At 44.5% G+C, this 21,030-nt stretch overlaps 1 protein-coding gene across 1 annotated transcript in view; it reads left to right on the top strand.

Annotated features, from left to right (window-relative positions):
* Positions 1–21,030, top strand: part of LOC123491416 (CD276 antigen-like) — a 69,717-nt gene that overhangs the window by 22,623 nt on the left and 26,064 nt on the right. The window contains exon 3 of the mRNA XM_045222135.1: positions 16,638–16,916. Within this exon, the coding sequence (XP_045078070.1) occupies positions 16,638–16,916 (279 nt within the window). The remainder of the gene's footprint in view (positions 1–16,637; positions 16,917–21,030) is intronic.

Here is a 21,030-nt window from a genome sequence, read left to right as displayed (position 1 = left end):
TTATTTTGGGGACTTATTGCCTTCAGTCTCCTCTTCAGCATGTAAAATGCATGTTCAATTGGATTCAGATCCGGTGATTGACTCGGCCAGTCAAGGATTTTCCATTTTTTGGCCATCAAAAACCCCTTTGTTGCTCTAGCAGTATGTTTAGGGTCATTGTCTTGTTGCATGATGAAGTGCCGTCCAATGAGTTTGGAGGCATTTGGTTTTATCTGAGCAGATAAAATATTTCTATAGACTTCAGAATTCATTGTTCTACTTCTGTCTGCAGTCACATCATCGATGAAGACAAGTGAGCCTGTTCCACTGGCAGCCATACAGGCCCAAGCCATAACACCCCCCTCCACCATGTTTCACGGATGAGGTGGTATGCTTTGGATCATGGGCATTTCTTTTTTTTCTCCACACTTTCCTCTTTCCATCACTCTGGTACATGTTAATCTTTGTCTCATCTGTCCACAATACTTTTTTCCAGAACTCTTGGGGCTCTTTTAGGTGCTTTTTAGCAAACTGTAATCTCGCCTTTCTGTTCTTCAGGCTTATCAGTGGTTTGCATCTTGTAGTGTACCCTCTGTAGTCCTGCTGGTGTAGTCTTCTACGTATGGTAGACTTTGACACATCTACACCTGCATCCAGGAGAGTGTTTTTGATCTGTTGGGCTGTTGTCAGGGGGGTTTTCTTCACCATAGAGAGTATTCTCCGGTCATCCACTACAGTGGTCTTCCTCGGTCTACCGGGTCTTTTGACATAATTGAGTTCACCGGTTGTTTTTTTCTTGTTAATGATGAACCAAACTGTTGACTTGGGCATGGCCAGGGTTTTTGCAATGTTCCTGATTGATTGATTTTCATTTCTGAGCCTTATGACGGCCAGCTTCATTTGCATCGACACTGCTGTCTTCCTCATGTTGTCACACCCCAACAACAACCTCCAAAGGTAATAGCAAAGTCTAGAATCAATACTACTCATCAACAGCTCTCCTGCATTCACTAACGACACAAATGAATACACCTGCCTAACGACACACATCTGTGAAGCCAATTTAACAAATACTTGTAGTACCTTAAAATGGGGGGACCATGTACAAAAGGTGCTATCATTTCTAAACAGTTCATCCGATATATATGAAAATACCCTCAAATTAAAGCTGACAGTCTGCACTTCACCCTCATTGTCATTGTATCCTTTCAAACTCAAAGTGCTAGAGTACAGAACCAAAATAACAAAAAAATTGTCACTGTCCAATGAATTATGGAGCTCACTGTATACCATGATTTTTCCGGTCCGGCCCACTTGGGAATAGATTTTCCTCCATGTGGCCCCTGAGCTAAAATGAGTTTGACACCCCTGTTCTAGATGATTCTGTGCTTCCAACTTTGTGGCAACATTTTCTTCATATCATAATGTTTCTTTAGACCTGCCTAAAATAAATCATGGATGTTTTGGGATGGTTTATTGAATGTAGATGTTCCAAAGGCTCACATCAGCGGCTTGTATGCATGGAGGCCTGGAGATGCTAAAGTTGTTCATGTTGATGAATGGTAAATTACTGTTAGACTGGCAGACTTTTGCATGACAATAACCTGCTGACAAAATGTAATGACTGCAACAGCCCTTCCCAGACCTAGATTAAGCCTTGGTTTGAAAGCAGACAGGCTGACCCGAATTGAGTTTCTCTATTTCACTCTAAAAGTATGCTTCACCAGAAAGGGTCTGGGAACCAGTCCTTCAAGGCCACAACTCATTTCCACATTTAGTGTTGTTACCCCAAGGGATCAGATCCAGTAAAGAAGTGGTAATATTGTTGTAAAACTTAGAAAAACATGCCCGTCATTTCTCAGACTTCACGGTAGGAAGTAGGAAGTAGTTTGAAAGACAATTTCCCGTCAACTAGGTCATAGCCTACAGATCAACAAATACACATCATTTTGGTCTGGAAAATTCCCCAACTCTTGGATTGCGTCCCAAATGGCACCATATTCCCTATGTAGTCTACTACTGTTGACCAGGGCCCGCTGGACTGACCGAGCTACATTATCGAGCTACATTATGGAACTGCATAAAGGAGCTACATTATCGAGCTACATTATGGAACTGCATAATGGAGCTACATTATCGAGCTACATTATGGAACTACATAATGGAGCTACATTATCGAGCTACATTATGGAACTACATAATGGAGCTACATTATCGAGCTACATTATGGAACTACATAATGGAGCTACATTATCGAGCTACATTATGGAACTGCATAATGGAGCTACATTATCGAGCTACATTATGGAACTACATAATGGAGCTACATTATCGAGCTACATATCCCCCTAAATCTCTCTTCAACCGTCCCCCTCTCCCTCTCATCTCTGCACTGTTATTTATTTTCCCTCTAGTTTTGTCCGTTTCTGCCTTTAATACTCTCTCTCTCTCTCTCTCTCTCTCTCTGTCTCTGTCTCTGTCTCTGTCTCTCTCTCTCTCTCTCTCTATTCTCTCTGTCTCTCTCTGTCTCTCTCTCTCTCTCTCTCTCTTTCTCTCTCTCTATCCCCCTCTCTCTCTCTCTCTCTCTCTCTCTCTCTCTCTCTCTCTATCCCTCTCTCTCTCTCTCTCTCTCTCTCTCTCTCTCTCTCTCTCTCTCTTCTCTCTCTCTCTTTCTCTGTCTTTCTCGTTCTCTGGCAACACTTTACTCTTCCTCCCCTGGAAAGTCCCAAAGAGGTACGGTCTAAATGTCAAAAAGCCTTTCTGGATGTATTATATAAGAAGCCTTTGTGGATTTTACCTTTGATATAAGTAGCCTTTGTGAATGGTTACTTTGTCCCTCTGTTTCCCTCTTCATTTAATGGCTGCCTGTTCTCTCTAGTCTACTCTATTCTACTCTCTAGTCTACTCTCTCTCTCTGTCTCTCTCTCTCTCTCTCTCTCTCTCTCTCTCTATCTCCTCTCTCTCTCTGTCTCTCTCTCTCTCTCTCTCTCTCTCTCTCTCTCTCTCTCTCTCTCTCTCTCTCTCTCTCTCTCTCTATATCTCTCTCTCTCTCTCTCTCTCTCTCTCTTCTCTCCTCTCTCTCTCTGTCTCTCTCTGTCTCTCTCTCTCTCTCTCTCTCTCTCTCTCTCTCTCTCTCTCTCTCTCTCTCTGTCTCTCTCTCTCTCTCTGTCTCTCTCTCGCTCTTTCTCTCTCTCTCTCTCTCTCTCTCTCTCTCTCTCTCTCTCTCTCTCTCTCTCTCTGTCTCTCTCTCCCTCTCTCTCCCTCTCCCTCTCTCCCTCTCTCTCTCTCTCTCTCTCTCTCTCTCTCTCTCTCTCTCTCTCTCTCTCTCTCTCTCTCTCTCTCTCTCTCTCTCTCTCTCTCTCTCTCTCTCTCTCTCTCTCTCTCTCTCTCTCTCTCTCTCTCTCTCTCTCTCTCTCTCTCTCTCTCTCTCTCTCTCTCTCTCTCTCTCTCTCTCTCTCTCTCTCTCTCAATTCAATTTAAGGGCTTTATTGGCATGGGAAACGTGTGTTAACATTGCCAAAGCAAGTGAAGTAGATAGTAAACAAAAGTGAAATAAACAATAAATATTAACAGTAAACATTACACTCAGAAGTTTCAAAAGAATAAAGACATTTCAAATGTCATATTATGTATATATACAGTGTTGTAACAATGTGCAAATAGTTCAAGTACAAATGGGAAAATAAATAAACATAAATATGGGTTGTATTTACAATGGTGTTTGTTCTTCACTGGTTGCCCTTTTCTTGTGGCAACAGGTCACAAATCTTGCAGCTGTGATGGCACACTGTGGTTTTTCACCCAGTAGATAAGGGAGTTTATCAAAATTGGGTTTGTTTTCAAATTCTTTGTGGATCGCTGTAATCTGAGGGAAATATGTGTCTCTAATATGGTCATACATTTGGCAGGAGGTTAGGAAGTGCAGCTCAGTTTCCACCTCATTTTGTGGGCAGTGTGCACATAGCCTGTCTTCTCTTGAGAGCCAGGTCTGCCTACGGCGGCCTTTCTCAATAGCAAGGCTATGCTCACTGAGTCTGTACATAGTCAAAGCTTTCCTTAAGTTTGGGTCAGTCACAGTGGTCAGCTATTCTGCCACTGTGTACTCTCTGTTTAGGGCCAAATAGCATTCTAGTTTGCTCTGTTTATTTGTTTGTTCTTTCCAATGTGTCAAGTAATTCTCTTTTTGTTTTCTCATGATTTGGTTGGGTCTAATTGTGTTGTTGTTGTTGTTATTGTCCTGGGGCTGTGTGGGGTCTGTTTGTGTTTGTGAACAGAGCCCCAGGACAAGCTTACTTAGGGGACTCTTCTCCAAGTTCATCTCTCTGTAGGTGATGGCTTTGTTATGGAAGGTTTGGGAATCGCTTCCTTTTAAGTGGTTATAGAATTTAACGGCTCTTTTCTGGATTTTGATAATTAGCGGGTATTGGCCTAATTCTGCTCTGCATGCATTATTTGGTGTTTTACGTTGTACACGGAGGATGTTTTTGCAGAATTCTGCATGCAGAGTCTCAATTTGGTGTTTGTCCCATTTTGTGAATTCTTGGTTGGTGAGCGGAACCCAGACCTCAGAATCTCTCTCTCTCTCTCTCTCTCTCTCTCTCTCTCTCTCTCTGTCTCTCTCTCTCTGTCTCTCTCTCTCTCTCTCTCTCTCTCTCTCTCTCTCTTTCTCTATCCCTCTCTCTCTCTCTCTCTCTCTCTCTCTCTCTATCCCTCTCTCTCTCTCTCTCTCTCTCTCTCTCTCTCTCTCTCTCTCTCTCTCTCTCTCTCTCTCTCTCTCTCTCTCTATCCCCTCTCTCTCTCTCTTTCTCTGTCTTTCTCGTTCTCTGGCAACACTTTACTCTTCCTCCCCTGGAAAGTCCCAAAGAGGTACGGTCTAAATGTCAAAAAGCCTTTCTGGATGTTTTATATAAGAAGCCTTTGTGGATTTTACCTTTGATATAAGTAGCCTTTGATATAAGTTACTTTGTCCCCCTGTTTCCCTCTTCATTTACATTTACATTACATTTTAGTCATTTAGCAGACGCTCTTATCCAGAGCGACTTACAGGAGCAATTAGGGTTAAGTGCCTTGCTCAAGGGCACATTTACGTCATTTAGCAGACGCTCTTATCCAGAGCGACTACAAATTGGTGCATTCACCCTATAGCCAGTGGGATAACCACTTTACCATTATACTTTTTTTGGGGGGGGTAGAAGGATTACTTTATCCTATCCCAGGTGTTCCTTAAAGAGGTGGGGTTTCAAATGTCTCCGGAAGGTGGTGAGTGACTCCGCTGTCCTGGCGTCGTGAGGGGAGCTTGTTCCACCATTAGGGTGCCAGAGCAGCGAACAGCTTTGACTGGGCTGAGCGGGAACTATGCTTCCGCAGAGGAAGGGGAGCCAGCAGGCCAGAGGTGGATGAACGCAATGCCCTCGCCTGGGTGTAGGGACTGATCAGAGCCTGAAGGTACGGAGGTGCCGTTCCCCTCACTGCTCCATAGGCAAGCACCATGGTCTTGTAACGGATGCGAGCTTCAACTGGAAGCCAGTGGAGTGTGCGGAGGAGGGGGGTGACGTGAGAGAACTTGGGAAGGTTGAACACCAGACGGGCTGCGGCATTCTGGATGAGTTGTAGGGGTTTAATGGCACAGGCAGGGAGCCCAGCCAACAGCGAGTTGCAGTAATCCAGACGGGAGATGACAAGTGCCTGGATTAGGACCTGTGCCGCTTCCTGTGTAAGGCAGGGTCGTACTCTCCGAATGTTGTAGAGCATGAACCTGCAGGATCGGGTCACCGCCTTGATGTTGGCGGAGAACGACAGGGTGTTGTCCAGGGTCACGCCAAGGCTCTTCGCACTCTGGGAGGAGGACACAACGGAGTTGTCAACCGTGATGGCGAGATCATGGAACGGGCAGTCCTTCCCCGGGAGGAAGAGCAGCTCCGTCTTGCCAGGGTTCAGCTTGAGGTGGTGATCCGTCATCCATACTGATATGTCGGCCAGACATGCAGAGATGCGATTCGCCACCTGGTTATCTGAAGGGGGAAAGGAGAAGATTAGTTGTGTATCGTCAGCGTAGCAATGATAGGAGAGGCCATGTGAGGATATGACAGAGCCAAGTGACTTGGTGTATAGGGAGAAAAGGAGAGGGCCTAGAACTGAGCCCTGGGGGACACCAGTGGTGAGAGCACGTGGTGCGGAGACAGCTTCTCGCCACACCACTTGGTAGGAGCGACCGGTCAGGTAGGACGCAATCCAGGAGTGAGCCGCGCCGGAGATGCCCAGCTCGGAGAGGGTGGAGAGGGAGGATCTGATGGTTCACTGTATCAAAGGCAGCAGACAGGTCTAGAAGGACAAGAGCAGAGGAGAGAGAGTTAGCTTTAGCAGTGCGGAGAGCCTCCGTGACACAGAGAAGAGCAGTCTCAGTTGAATGACCAGTCCTGAAACCTGACTGGTTTGGATCAAGAAGGTCATTCTGAGAGAGATAGCAAGAGAGTTGGCTAAAGACGGCACGCTCAATAGTTTTGGAAAGAAAAGAAAGAAGGGATACTGGTCTGTAGTTGTTGACATCAGTGGGATCGAGTGTTGGTTTTTTGAGAAGGGGTGCAACTCTCGCTCTCTTGAAGGCGGAAGGGACATGGCCAGCGGTCAAGGATGAGTTGATCAGCGAGGTGAGGTAGGGGAGAAGGTCACCGGAGATGGTCTGGAGAAGAGAGGAGGGGATGGGGTCAAGCGGGCAGGTTGTTGGGCGGCCTGCAGTCACTAGTCGCAAGATTTTATCTGGAGAGAGAGGGGAGAAAGAAGTCAAAGCATAGGGTAGGGCAGTGTGAGCAGGACCAGCAGTGTCATTAGACTTAACAAACGAGGATCGGATGTCGTCAACCTTCTTTTCAAAGTGGTTGACAAAGTCATCCACAGAGAGGGAGGAGGGGGGGAGGATTCAGCAGTGAGGAGAATGTGGCAAAGAGCTTCCTAGGGTTAGAGGCAGATGCTTGGAATTTAGAGTGGTAGAAAGTGGCCTTAGCAGCAGAAACAGATGAAGAAAATGTAGAGAGGAGGGAGTGAAAAGATGCCAGGTCGGCAGGGAGTTTAGTTTTCTTCCATTTCCGCTCAGCTGCCCGGAGCTCTGTTCTGTGAGCTCGCAATGAGTCATCAAGCCACAGAGCCATTTAATGGCTGCCTGTTCTCTCTAGTCTACTCTATTCTACTCTCTAGTCTACTCTCTAGTCTACTCTCTCTCTCTCTCTCTCTCTCTCTCTCTCTCTCTCTCTCTCTCTCTCTCTCTCTCTCTCTCTCTCTCTCTCTCTCTCTCTGTCTCTGTCTCTCTCTCTCTCTCTCTCTCTGTCTCTCTCTCTCTCTCTCTGTCTCTCTCTCTCTCTCTCTCTCTCTCTCTCTCTCTCTCTCTCTCTCTCTCTCTCTCTCTCTCTTTCCTTTCTCTCTCTCTCTCTCTCTCTCTCTCTCTCTCTCTCTCTCTCTCTCTCTCTCTCTCTCTCTCTCTCTCTCTCTCTCTCTCTCTCTCTCTCTCTCTCTCTCTCTCTCTCTCTCTCTCTCTCTCTCTCTCTCTCTCTCTCTCTCTCTCTCTCTTTCTCTCTCTTTCTCTCTCTTTCTCGTTCTCTGGCAACACTTTACTCTTCCTCCCCTGGAAAGTCCCAAAGAGGCCTTTGTGGATTTTACCTTTGATATAAGTAGCCTTTGTGGATGGTTACTTTGTCCCCCTGTTTCCCTCTTCATTTAATGGCTGCCTGTTCTTTCTAGTCTACACTCTAGTCTACTCTCTATTCTACTCTCTAGTCTACTATCTATTCTACTCTCTAGTCTACTCTCTATTCTACTCTCTATTCTACTCTCTAGTCTACTCTCTAGTCTACTCTCTATTCTACACTCTAGTCTACTCTCTATTCTACTCTCTATTCTACTCTCTATTCTACTCTCTATTCTACTCTCTAGTCTACTCTCTATTCTACTCTATAGTCTACTCTCTATTCTACTTTCTATTCTACTCTCTAGTCTACTCTCTAGTCTACTCTCTATTCTACTCTATAGTCTACTCTCTATTCTACTCTCTATTCTACTCTCTATTCTACTCTCTAGTCTACTCTCTATTCTACTCTCTAGTCTACTCTCTATTCTACTCTCTAGTCTACTCTCTATTCTACTCTCTATTCTACTCTCTAGTCTACTCTCTATTCTACTCTCTAGTCTACTCTCTATTATACTCTCTATTCTACTCTCTATTATACTCTCTATTATACTCTCTAGTCTACTCTCTAGTCTACTCTCTATTCTACTCTCTATTCAACTCTCTATTCTACTCTCTATTCTACTCTATAGTCTACTCTCTATTCTACTCTCTAGTCTACTCTCTATTCTACTCTCTTGTCTACTCTCTATTCTACTCTCTATTCTACTCTCTATTCTACTCTCTAGTCTACTCTCTATTCTACTCTCTATTCTACTCTCTATTCTACTCTCTAGTCTACTCTCTATTCTACTCTCTAGTCTACTCTCTATTATACTCTCTATTCTACTCTCTATTCTACTCTCTATTCTACTCTCTATTATACTCTCTAGTCTACTCTCTATTCTACTCTCTATTCAACTCTCTATTCTACTCTCTATTCTACTCTATAGTCTACTCTCTATTCTACTCTCTATTCTACTCTAGTCTACTCTCTATTCTACTCTCTATTATACTCTCTATTCTACTCTCTAGTCTACTCTCTATTCTACTCTCTATTCTACTCTCTAGTCTACTCTCTATTCTACTCTCTAGTCTACTCTCTATTCTACTCTCTAGTCTACTCTCTATTCTACTCTCTAGTCTACTCTCTAGTCTACTCTCTATTCTACTCTATATTTTACTCTCTAGTCTACTCTCTATTCTACTCTCTATTCTACTCTATAGTCTACTCTCTATTCTACTCTCTAGTCTACTCTCTAGTCTACTCTCTATTCTACTCTCTATTCTACTCTCTATTCTACTCTCTAGTCTACTCTCTATTCTACTCTATAGTCTACTCTCTATTCTACTCTCTATTCTACTCTCTATTCTACTCTCTAGTCTACTCTCTATTCTACTCTCTATTATACTCTCTAGTCTACTCTATATTATACTATCTAGTCTACTCTCTATTCTACTCTCTAGTCTACTCTCTATTCTACTCTCTATTATACTCTCTAGTCTACTCTATATTATACTCTCTAGTCTACTCTCTATTCTACTCTCTATTCTACTCTCTATTCTACTCTCTAGTCTACTCTCTATTATACTCTCTATTCTACTCTCTATTCTACTCTCTATTCTACTCTCTAGTCTACTCTCTATTCTACTCTCTATTCTACTCTCTAGTCTACTCTCTATTCTACTCTATAGTCTACTCTCTATTCTACTCTCTATTCTACTCTCTATTCTACTCTCTAGTCTACTCTCTATTCTACTCTCTATTATACTCTCTAGTCTACTCTATATTATACTCTCTAGTCTACTCTCTATTCTACTCTCTAGTCTACTCTCTATTCTACTCTCTATTATACTCTCTAGTCTACTCTATATTATACTCTCTAGTCTACTCTCTATTCTACTCTCTATTCTACTCTCTATTCTACTCTCTAGTCTACTCTCTATTATACTCTCTATTCTACTCTCTATTCTACTCTCTATTCTACTCTCTAGTCTACTCTCTATTCTACTCTCTAGTCTACTCTCTATTCTACTCTATATTATACTCTCTAGTCTACTCTCTATTCTACTCTCTATTCTACTCTCTAGTCTACTCTCTAGTCTACTCTATATTATACTCTCTATTCTACTCTCTATTCTACTCTCTATTCTACTCTCTAGTCTACTCTCTAGTCTACTCTCTATTCTACTCTCTATTATACTCTCTATTCTACTCTCTATTCTACTCTCTAGTCTACTCTCTAGTCTACTCTCTATTCTACTCTATATTCTACTCTCTATTCTACTCTCTAGTCTACTCTCTATTCTACTCTCTATTCTACTCTCTAGTCTACTCTCTATTCTACTCTCTATTATACTCTCTAGTCTACTCTCTAGTCTACTCTCTAGTCTACTCTCTATTATACTCTCTATTCTACTCTCTATTCTACTCTCTAGTCTACTCTCTATTCTACTCTCTAGTCTACTCTCTATTCTACTCTCTATTCTACTCTCTATTCTACTCTCTATTCTACTCTCTATTCTACTCTCTAGTCTACTCTCATTGTCTTTTGTCTTTCATCTCTCACACATTGACCACACACACACACACACATACACACACACACACACACACAAACACACACAGACAGGCACACACACACACACACACAGCAAATGATAACACTGAGAGTGTTACATTTAACACTGGTCCAGTGTCTATGTGGGTCCACACTTTTCAGTATTAAATAACAAACTGCTTAGTGTTCATTTCCCTTAGGTAAGGGGAAATGATTCCTTAAGGTAAACCCAGGGCCCAGTTGCAAAAAAACATCTTAAGTGTTTCCCTTAAGGAATAACTTTCCCTTACCTAAGGGAATTGAACACTTTGCAGTATGTTACTTGTTTATGGGCGTTGCATAGAGCCCCTCACATATTTCCTTAGGTAAGGGCATAATTTAAGGGGTTTACAGTAGGTTGAAGACCTCTACAGCAGAAAGAGTCTCTGGTTACCATGGAGACAGCCTGATTCACTGACTAAAGGTCTTGTCAAAGAATTCACACATTAATTTTGTGAGATAGCAAAATAGAACTAATACTATCAACATTATTTGGATAATCAAATTGCTTCAGAGGGTAATGAACCACGTTTCTTGTAGTTACTTCAACTCGTTTCTATTACTTTCTAGCACGTCAAGCTAGTTTACAGAGTAGCTAACTACAGTAACTAGCCAGCTAGCTGTGTAGCCATGGATTGCGCACCTTCCATTGTTCAGTGAAGTAGCTAGCTACCCAGCTGGTGGATGTTTTCCTTTTGAAACCAGGACAGATGAAAGCAAATGCTTTTCAAATCCACAAATGCAGTTTACATTGATATCCATTACTGAATGAAGCAGTTAATCTACCTCAACGGCACCCTTAACTTTTCACTTCATTTAATGGCTTCAAATTCAAAAATGTTTTGTGCAACTGACTTAAAGTTAGGGAAACTTTAAGAGAAAATGTAAGCGGGAAAATAACTTCCGATGTTTTATGCAACAGGGCCCAAACATCTTAAGTGTTTCCCTTAAGGGTTTGCCTTAAGGAATAATCTCCCCTTATCTAAGGGAATTGTTTAAGGGCGTTGCATAGAACCCCTCAAATATGTCCTTATGACTAAGGGCGCGTTCGTAAATTTCACTCTGGCTATCTACTCCGATTTCAGAGCACTCTCATCTGAGTGTGCCGGAGCGCAGAATAACTGATGAATTTATGAACGCTCAAACACCCGTTGAATATGGCCGGTGTCAGTAAACATCGCCAAAAAAGCTTAATTAAATTGTTGCCAGCAGCACAGTTACAGTCACCAACGCTCTGGATAACATGAAAACAGCCTAACCAGCTCTGCGAGGGCGAGTAAAATGGTCAGAGTGAGGTGTTCTCTCATTTATGTCTGGAAGTAGCTAGCAAGCTAGCTAACTTTAGCCAGGGGTGCATTTGTAAATTCACTCTGGAGTGCCAGCGAGCGCTCAGAGTGCGCTCTGGGTGTTCGTAAATTCAGAGCGTTTTCGCTCTCAGAGCATTCAGAGCGCACACTGGCCGAGGAGTAGGGTTGATCCAAGGGTTCTGACATCACAACAGCAGTCAAACACCCAAGCTAACTGCTAATAGCTAACTGGCTAAAGTTGGCTACAACACCTCATTCTGACCATTTTACTCGCCCTAGCAGAGCTGGTTAGGCTGTTTTCATGTTATCCAGCAAGTTGGTGACTGTAACTGTGCTGCTGGCAACAATTTAATTACACTTTTTTGCCGAGGTTTACTGACACCGGCCATAGTCAACGGGTGTTGAGCGTTCGTAAATGTATCAGTTATTATGCGCTTTTGGCACACTCAGACGAGAGAGCTCTGAGTAGATAGCCAGAGGGAATATCCGAACGCACCCCAGTTAGCTTGGGTGCATGACTGCCGTTGTGAGGTCAGAACGGTTGGATCAACCCTACTCCCCGTTGTGCTCTCTGAATTTACCAACGGACAATCTGACAACGCTCTGAATTTACGAACGCCCAGAGCGCACTCTGAGCGCTCATCTTTGGCACTCCAGAGTGAATTTACAAATGCACCATAAATGTCTCCTCAAATAGATCGTTTTCATTTTGTGAGATAGCACAACAGAACTTCTACAATCAAGACAGGATAACAAAATTGCTTCAGAAGATAATAAACCACATTTCTTCTTTTTTTCTCAACTTGTTTATATTACTTTCTAGTAGCTATAGCTAACTAGCCAGCTAGCGTTGTAGCCATGGATTGTGCATTCCTTTGTTTAGCTAAGGAACGTTAGCTAGCTGTTTTTCTTTTGTAACCAGAGCAGATTAAAGTGACATTCACCTCCACACATGCTGTTTACGTTGGTATCCATACTGAATGAAAGCAGTTAATAACCCTTTAGAACCCGAACAGCCTTGTTTTTCTAACAATAATATCTGTGTCAGTATTGCTAAATTGACTTGCTAACAACCTGTCGTCGTATTCGCGTGGCTATTGTCATCAACCAGAAACAGGGTATGCTGTCATTTGACTTTTTAATTATTTTTTAAACGTTATGACTCAAAATGACAGCGCCAAAGCAGACATGACTTTTCACTGTGAAATAAGCTTTATCTATGTTGGTTGGTGATACGGATTCGCACATGTCCTTGCACTTTGAAAAGAGATGAGGTCGAGGTGAGTGAAATAAGTAAACAGCAGATATGTTTTTGTTGTTGTCGATGTTTGATGCTGTGAAACTTGGGGAAGAGCTAACAGATGAGCAAATCCTGTCACGTCATGATAGTTAACTTGGTTGGTATAGGCGAGCACATCACCGGACAGCGGTGGCGCTCTATTGATAGCGCGCTGTCTCATGGAAATAGTTGTTGAGCTGTATATAGTCAGCTAACTAGTTGGTTGTTTTGTCTCGTTTCTACCGATGCAATTCATAAGAAAACGGCCCAGCTGCTTGCTATAGCTAGCTAGCTAACTAGTTAGTCTGTCAGGCAAGAAACGTTGTGTGTACTGGTAAAGTTGGGCAGTGCTCACGACGCGTTAACCGCAGTTGGCTGTCACTTTCACTAGGTAGCCATACAGACAATCAGCTAACTAGCCACCGAAATGAAGGCTAGACTAATTTGTGTGTATTTGTTGAGCTTAGGTTAGGGTTTGTCATGTTTGCCAGGTACAGATATTCATAGTGTCACGATCGCTTACAGACGGGACGGACCAAGGCGCAGCGTGATATGCATACATGTTTATTATACCGAATAAACACAACGACAAAACAACAAACGAAACGAAACGTGAAGTCCAAGGTAGACACAAACAACATACCTCACACGGAACAAGATCCCACAACCCACTAGTGCCAATAGGCTGCCTAAGTATGGTCCCCAATCAGAGACAACGAGCTACAGCTGCCTCTGATTGGGAACCACACCGGCCAACATTGAAATAGACATACTAGATTCTACAACATAGAACTAACACAACAAGGAATACACACACCCTGACTCAACATATAAGCGTCCCCTGAGTCAGGGCGTGACAGTACCCCCCAAAGGTGCGGACGCCGACCTCGCAACATAAACATAACAGGGTAGGGGTTGGGTGGGCATTCCGCCTCGGAGGCGGATCCGGCTCCGGGCGTGACCACCACCTATTCTCTGCCTCCCTGTTCTGGTCTGGTTTGGACCTCGGCGCACTGCTTGCCCTCTCCTTCCTCCCACGAAGTACCAAGCCCTGTCTGGACCCTGGTGTGGGAGACCCCGAACCTGGAGAGGGGCTGACGTCTGGGTCTGGACTGGAACCGCTGACTGGAGCTGAACCCGACGACGGTGGAGCGAACTGCTCTGGCTCCGGAGTAGAGCCGCTGACCGGAGCTGGATCAGGCACCGGTGGAGCGGACTGCTCTGGCTCCGGAGTGGAGCCGCTGACCGGAGCTGGACTGGACCCCGGTGGAGCGGATTGCTCTGGCTCCGGAGTGGATAAGCTGACCGGAGCTGAACTAGGCACCGGTGGAGCGGACTGCTCTGGCTCCGGAGTGGAGCAGCTGACCGGTGCCGGACCAGGCACCGGTGGAACAGGCACGGGCCGTGCCGGGCTGGACACACGCACCACTGGTCTGGTGCAAGGAGCAGGCACGGGCCGGACCGGACTAGGAACACGCACCACTGGCTTGATGCGAGGAGCAGGAACGGGCCGGGCCGTGCTGGCGACGCGCACCACTGGCTTGGTGCGAGGAGCAGGAACAGGCCGGGCCGGACTGGCGACGCGCACCACTGGCTTGATGCGAGGAGCAGGAACAGGCCGGGCCGGGCTGGCGACGCGCACCACTGGCTTGGTGCGAGGGGCAGGAACAGGCCGGGCCTACAGCTACAGCTGCCTCTGATTGGGAACCACACCAGCCAACATTGAAATAGACATACTAGATTCTACAACATAGAACTAACACAACAAGGAATACACACACCCTGACTCAACATATAAGCGTCCCCTGAGTCAGGGCGTGACAGTATTCCTTGTTGTGTTAGTTCTATGTTGTAGAATCTAGTATGTCTATTTCAATGTTGGCCGGTGTGGTTCCCAATCAGAGGCAGCTGTAGCTCGTTGTCTCTGATTGGGGACCATATTTAGGCAGCCTATTGGCACTAGTGGGTTGTGGGATCTTGTTCCGTGTGAGGTATGTTGTTTGTGTACCTTGGACTTCATGTTTCGTTTCTTGTTTTGTCATTGTGTTTACAAGTCTAATAAACATGTATGCATATCACGCTGCGCCTTGGTCTGACCCGTCTGTAAACGAACGTGCCACATAGACTATACAGTGCCTCGTTTTCCTAGCATTTTACAGCTTAGCTGTCGTGTCAGGGTAGTAGATTCCCGCACAGTGGAGCTCATACGATGAGTTGTATATGTGTTTACATAGCCAGCTAACATGTTGCATGATTTGTCCCGTTTCTACCGATGCAATTCATTTGGAAACTGTCCCAGCTTTGTAACTAATCAGCTAACATTGGCAAACTCTGTAGTTAGTCTGTCAGGCAAGAAATCAAAGAGTTGATTGGAGGAGAGATGTTATATGGCTACAGTGGCAGGAAGAGGGGAGCCAAGAGTGTGGACCGAGCTGTAACTCATTTGAAAGCAGGTGAAGTTTGAAAGGGCACAGAGTGTAGGAATCTCCTTTGGGTGCTCTATCTGTTCTGTGCCACTTGGCAGTGATGGGGCCATGCTTCCAGAAGTTCCATGACATGTTGTAGCCTACATGCAAACACTAAAAGTGAAAATATGGATTTTGTCCTACACATCTTTTATCGTCTCTGAACAGTTGTTATGTTTCGTATCTTTTCTCTCTATCTTTTCTCTTAACTTAATTTAAGGGGGAAATTCACCTTAAAAATGTTTTGTGCAACTGACTTAGTTAAGGAAACTTTAAGGGAAAAGATAAGAGGAACATTAGCTGAAGGTGTTTTATGCAACCGGGTCATAAGTGATTCCCTTAAGGGTTTACCTTAAGGAATAATTTCCACTTACCTAAAGGAATTGTTTATGGGCGTTGCATAGAGCCCCTCAAACATTTCATTAGGTAAGGGGCGTAATCTAAGGGTTTTACTGTAGTTTGAAGGCATGTATGGCAAAAAAGAGTCTCTGGTTACCACGGAGATGACCTAATACACTGAATGAATGTCAAAGAGATCACATTTATTTTGTGATTGCAAAATATAACTTTTACATTCAAGACAGGAGAAACGAATGGATTCAGAACATAATAAGAGGTTTATTTTAGTTACTTTAACTACTTTTATCAACTTGTTTCTATTCCTTTCTAGCACGTCAAGCTAGCTTACAGAGTAGGTAGCTAGCAAGACAGCTAGCTTACAGAGTAGGTAGCTAGCAAGACAGCTAGCTTACAGAGTAGGTAGCTAGCAAGACAGCTAGCTTACAGAGTAGGTAGCTAGCAAGACAGCTAGCTTACAGAGTAGGTAGCTAGCAAGACAGCTAGCTTTGTAGGCATGGATTGTGCACCTTTCATTGTTTAGCTACCTAGCTTGCTGGTGGATGTTTTCTTTTTGAAACCAGGGCAGAGGAAAGCAACATTCACCTCCACAAATGCTGTTTAGATTGTTATACAGTACATACTGAATGAAGCAGTTAAGGGACCTCATGGGCACTCTTAAGTTTTTAATTGAATGGGAAAATGTTTTGTGCAACTGACTTAAAATTAAGAAACTTTAAAGGAAAAGATAAGGGTAAAATGTACTTAAGATGTTTTGTGCAACCGGGCCCAGGCCCTTAACTCTGTTGCTGCATGCTCATTCTCTCTCTCTCTCTCTCTCTCTCTCTCTCTCTCTCTCTCTCTCTCTCTCTCTCTCTCTCTCTCTCTCTCTCTCTCTCTCTCTCTCTCTCTCTCTCTCTCTCTCTCTCTCTCTCTCTCTCTCTCTCTCTCTCTCTCTCTCTCTCTCTCTCTCTCTCTCTCTCTCTCTCTCTCTCCCTCTCTTCTCTCTCTCTCTAGCATTCTACACAGAGCCTCACTTCACATTCCAGGCCCACCCCTCTAAAGTCACCTTCCTCTATGAGACTGAAGGTTACCCAGAACCAGAGGTCCGCTGGTTGGACCCGCATGGCCATAACCTCACCCATAACATCTCAGTGACCCAGTCCTCCAGGGCCCCGGGCCTGCTCCTTTCCCTCCGTACCCAGCTGGTGGTGCAGGCTGGAGGAGCAGTCAACTACACCTTCTCCCTGAGGAACCAGCTCCTGGATCAGGTCATAGAGAGGCCAGTGAGCTATGGTGAGCTGATGTCCACTGAATGGTTTGATTGAATACTTAATTGATTGATTAATGATAATAGTAATACTCTTTTAAGTTACATTTTAAAAAGCGTTATAAAAAAATATGAAAAAAAACAAACAGAAGAAAAACAATTAATGTTGAAAGCGGATTAATAAAATCAGGACAAAAAAACAACAATGAGACATATCTACAGTCCCCACTAGATTTGGGGAGGAGTAGGCCTAGTTATTATGTGGTCAGGAGTCCTTGTAATCTTATTGAGAAAGAAGCACACCTACAGATTGTTAATGCTGATTGACCTTCAAGATTACATTTTTTCCATAGCCCACAACAAATTACAGGGGAGTAGAATAGATGCTAGAACGGAAATTAGTAGTAATTTTATTTCTGTCACAATTCACAACTCCACAAGACACTACTACACACAGTCCATAGAGCAGCACCCCTGGAGCAGTTTGGGGGCTAAGTGCCTTGTTCAAGAGAACAACGGCAGTAGGTGACACCGGAAATACTGTGTGGTGCCCTGTACTGCTGCTGCGTTCCCATGAATCAATGGACTGTATAACTAGAATGATAGAAGCCACCTTTCGCCCATTCAGAGAACTGATGGGCATTGAACTGATTAGAGTAGGGATGTTAACCTGGACTACTGAGGGACCACGTTGTCTATGGAGACATGTTCAGTGTCTGAAACAGGGAGTGAAACGGGGAGATACTATCTGAACTTGTCCAACAAGAAACACTACTTTTCGATTGAACACGTTGATTTGAGCATCCCTGGACATTTGTAGCTTTGTATACTGAACAAAAAAATAAACGCAACATGCAATAATTTCAACGAAATACTCCTCAGTTTCATCAGCTGTCCGGGTGGCTGGTCTCAGATGATCCCGCAGGTGAAAAAGCCAGATATGGAGGTTCTGTGCTGTCATGGTTACACATGGTCTGCGGTTGTTAGGCCGGTTGGACGTACTGCCAAAATCTCTAAAATGACATTGAGAGAAATTGGTAATTGGCTTATGGTAGAGAAATTAACATTCAATTATCTTGGAACAGCTCTGGTGGACATTCCTGCAGTCAGCGTGCCAATTGCACACTCCCTCAAAACTTGAGATTCCCAGTATGAAATTTATGCACTCACTAATTGTAAGTCGCTCTGGATAAGAGCGTCTGCTAAATGACTAAAATGTCAATTGGATCACTAAAAAAAATATGCCACACCTGTCAGGTGGATGGATTATCTTGGCAAAGGAGAAATGCTCACTAATAGGGATGTAAATAAATTTGGGCACAAAATTGGAGAGAAATAAGCTTTTTGTGTGTATGGAAAATGTCTGTTGATCTTTTATTTCAGCTCATGAAACATGAGACCAACACTTTACATGGTGTGTTTATATTTCCTAGGAAACAGCTGTGCCTGTTTCCTAGGAAATATCCTAGGGAGTGATGATGTCGCCGGAGAAGATGGCTGCCGTTTTACAGCCCTCTAACCAATTGTACTATTATGTGTGTTTTTTCACATTATTTGTAATTTATTCTGTACATAATGTTTCTGCCATCGTCTCTTATAACCAAAAAGAGCTTCTGGATATCAGGACAGCGATTACTCACCTCGTATTGGACGAAGATTTTTTCTTCAACGAGGCGGCCGCGAAGGATATCCTACAGACACCCGACAAGGCCCAAATCCCCGTCATTCGCAGGAGAAAGAGACAGAGATATCGTGGACGTAGGTCGGGGTGCCTTGTAAGGATCCGACGGCGAGCGAGTAAACTGCCTCTTCCATCAATCCTATTAGCCAATCTTCAATCATTGGAAAATAAATTAGATGACCTACGATTACGCTTATCCTACCAACGGGACATTAAAAACTGTAATATCTTATGTTTCACCGAGTTGTGGCTGAACGACGACATGGACAACATACAGCTAGCGGGCTATACGCTACATCGGCAGGATAGAACGGCTGACTCCGGTAAGACAAGGGGTGGCGGTCTGTGTATATTTGTAAACAACAGCTGGTGCACAAAGTCAAATACTAAGGAAGTCTCGAGGTTTTGCCACACTATTTACCAAGAGAGTTTTCGTCTATATTTTTCATAGCTGTCTATTTACCACCACAAACCAATGCTGGCATTAAGATTGCACTCAATGAGCTGTATAAGGCCATAAGCAAAGGAAAACGCTCACCCAGAGGCAGCGCTCCTAGTGGCCGGGGACTTTAATGCAGGGAAACTTAAATCCGTCCTACCTCATTTCTACCAGCATGTTAAATGTGCAACCAGAGGAAAAAAAACTCTAGACCACCTTTACTCCACACACAGAGACTCATACAAAGCTCTCCCTCGCCCTCCATTTGGCAAATCTGACCATAACTCTATCCTCCTGATTCCTGCTTATAAGCAAAAACTAAAGCAGGAAGCACCAGTGACTTGGTTAATAAAAAAGTGGTCAGATGACGCAGATGCTAAGCTACAGGACTGTTTTGCTAGCACAGACTGGAACATGTTCTGGGATTCTTCAGATAGCATTGAGGAGTACACCACATCAGTCACTAGCTTCATCAATAAGTGCATCGATGATGTCGTCCCCACAGTGACTGTACGTACATACCCCAACCAGAAGCCATGGATTACAGGCAACATCCGCACTGAGCTAAAGGGTAGAGCTGCCGCTTTCAAGGAGCGGGACTCTAACCCGGACGCTTATAAGAAATCCCGCTATGCCCTCAGACGAACCATCAAACAGGCAAAGAGTCAATACAGGACTAAGATTGAATTGTACTACACGGCTCTGACGCTCGTCGGATGTGGCAGGGCTTGAAAACTATTACAGACTACAAAGGGAAGCACAGCCGCGAGCTGCCCAGTGACACAAGCCTACCAGATGAGCTAAACCACTTCTATGCTCGCTTCGAGGCAAGCAACACTGAAGCATGCATGAGAGCACCAGCTGTTCCGGATGACTATGTGATCATGCTCTCCGTAGCCGATGTGAGTAAGACTTTTAAGCAGGTCAACATTCACAAGGCCGCAGGGCCAGACGGATTACCAGGACGTGTACTCCGAGCATGTGCTGACCAACTGGCAAGTGTCTTCACCGACATTTTCAACATGTCCCTGACTGAGTCTGTAATACCAACATGTTTCAAGCAGACCACCATAGTCCCCGTGCCCAAGGACACTAAGATAACCTGCCTAAAGGACTACCGGCCCGTAGCACTGACGTCTGTAGCCATGAAGTGCTTTAAAAGGCTGGTCATGGCTCACATCAGCACCATTATCCCAGAAACCCTAGACCCACTCCAATTTGCATATCGCCCCAACAGATCACAGATGATGCAATCTCTATTGCACTCCACACTGCCCTTTCCCACCTGGACAAGAGGAACACCTACGTGAGAATGCTATTCATTGACTACAGCTCAGCGTTCAACACCATAGTGCCCTCAAAGCTCATCACTATGCTAAGGATCCTGGGACTAAACACCTCCCTCTGCAACTGGATCCTGGACTTCCTGACGGGCCGCCCCCAGGTGGTAAGAGTAGGTAACAACCTATCTTCCACGCTGATCCTCAACACGGGGGCCCCTCAGGGGTGCGTGCTCAGTCCCCTCCTGTACTCCCTGTTTACCCATGACTGCATGGCCAGGCACGACTCCAACACCATCATTAAGTTTGCAGACGACACAACAGTGGTAGGCCTGATCACTGACAACGATGAGACAGCCTATAGGGAGGAGGTCAGAGACCTGGCCGTGTGGTGCCAGGATAGCAACCTCTCCCTCAACGTGACCAAGACAAAGGAGATGATTGTGGACTACAGGAAAAAAAAGAGGACTGAGCACGCCCCCATTCTCATCGACGGGGCTGTAGTGGAACAGGTTGAGAGCTTCAAGTTCCTTGGTGTCCACATCACCAACAAACTATCATGGTCCAAACACACCAAAACAGTCGTAAAGAGGGCACGACAAAGCCTATTCCCCCTCAGGAGACTGAAAAGATTTGGCATGGGTCCTCAGATCCTCAAAAAGTTATACAGCTGCACCATCGAGAGCATCCTGACTGGTTGCATCACCGCCTGGTATGGCAACTGCTCTGCCTCCGACCGC

The sequence above is a fragment of the Coregonus clupeaformis genome, chromosome 8 (genome assembly GCF_020615455.1).
Source record: "Coregonus clupeaformis isolate EN_2021a chromosome 8, ASM2061545v1, whole genome shotgun sequence".
NCBI classification, from domain to species: domain Eukaryota; kingdom Metazoa; phylum Chordata; class Actinopteri; order Salmoniformes; family Salmonidae; genus Coregonus; species Coregonus clupeaformis.
The sequence above is the reverse complement of the archived record's forward strand: the minus strand, read 5'-3'. Positions and strand labels throughout refer to the sequence as shown.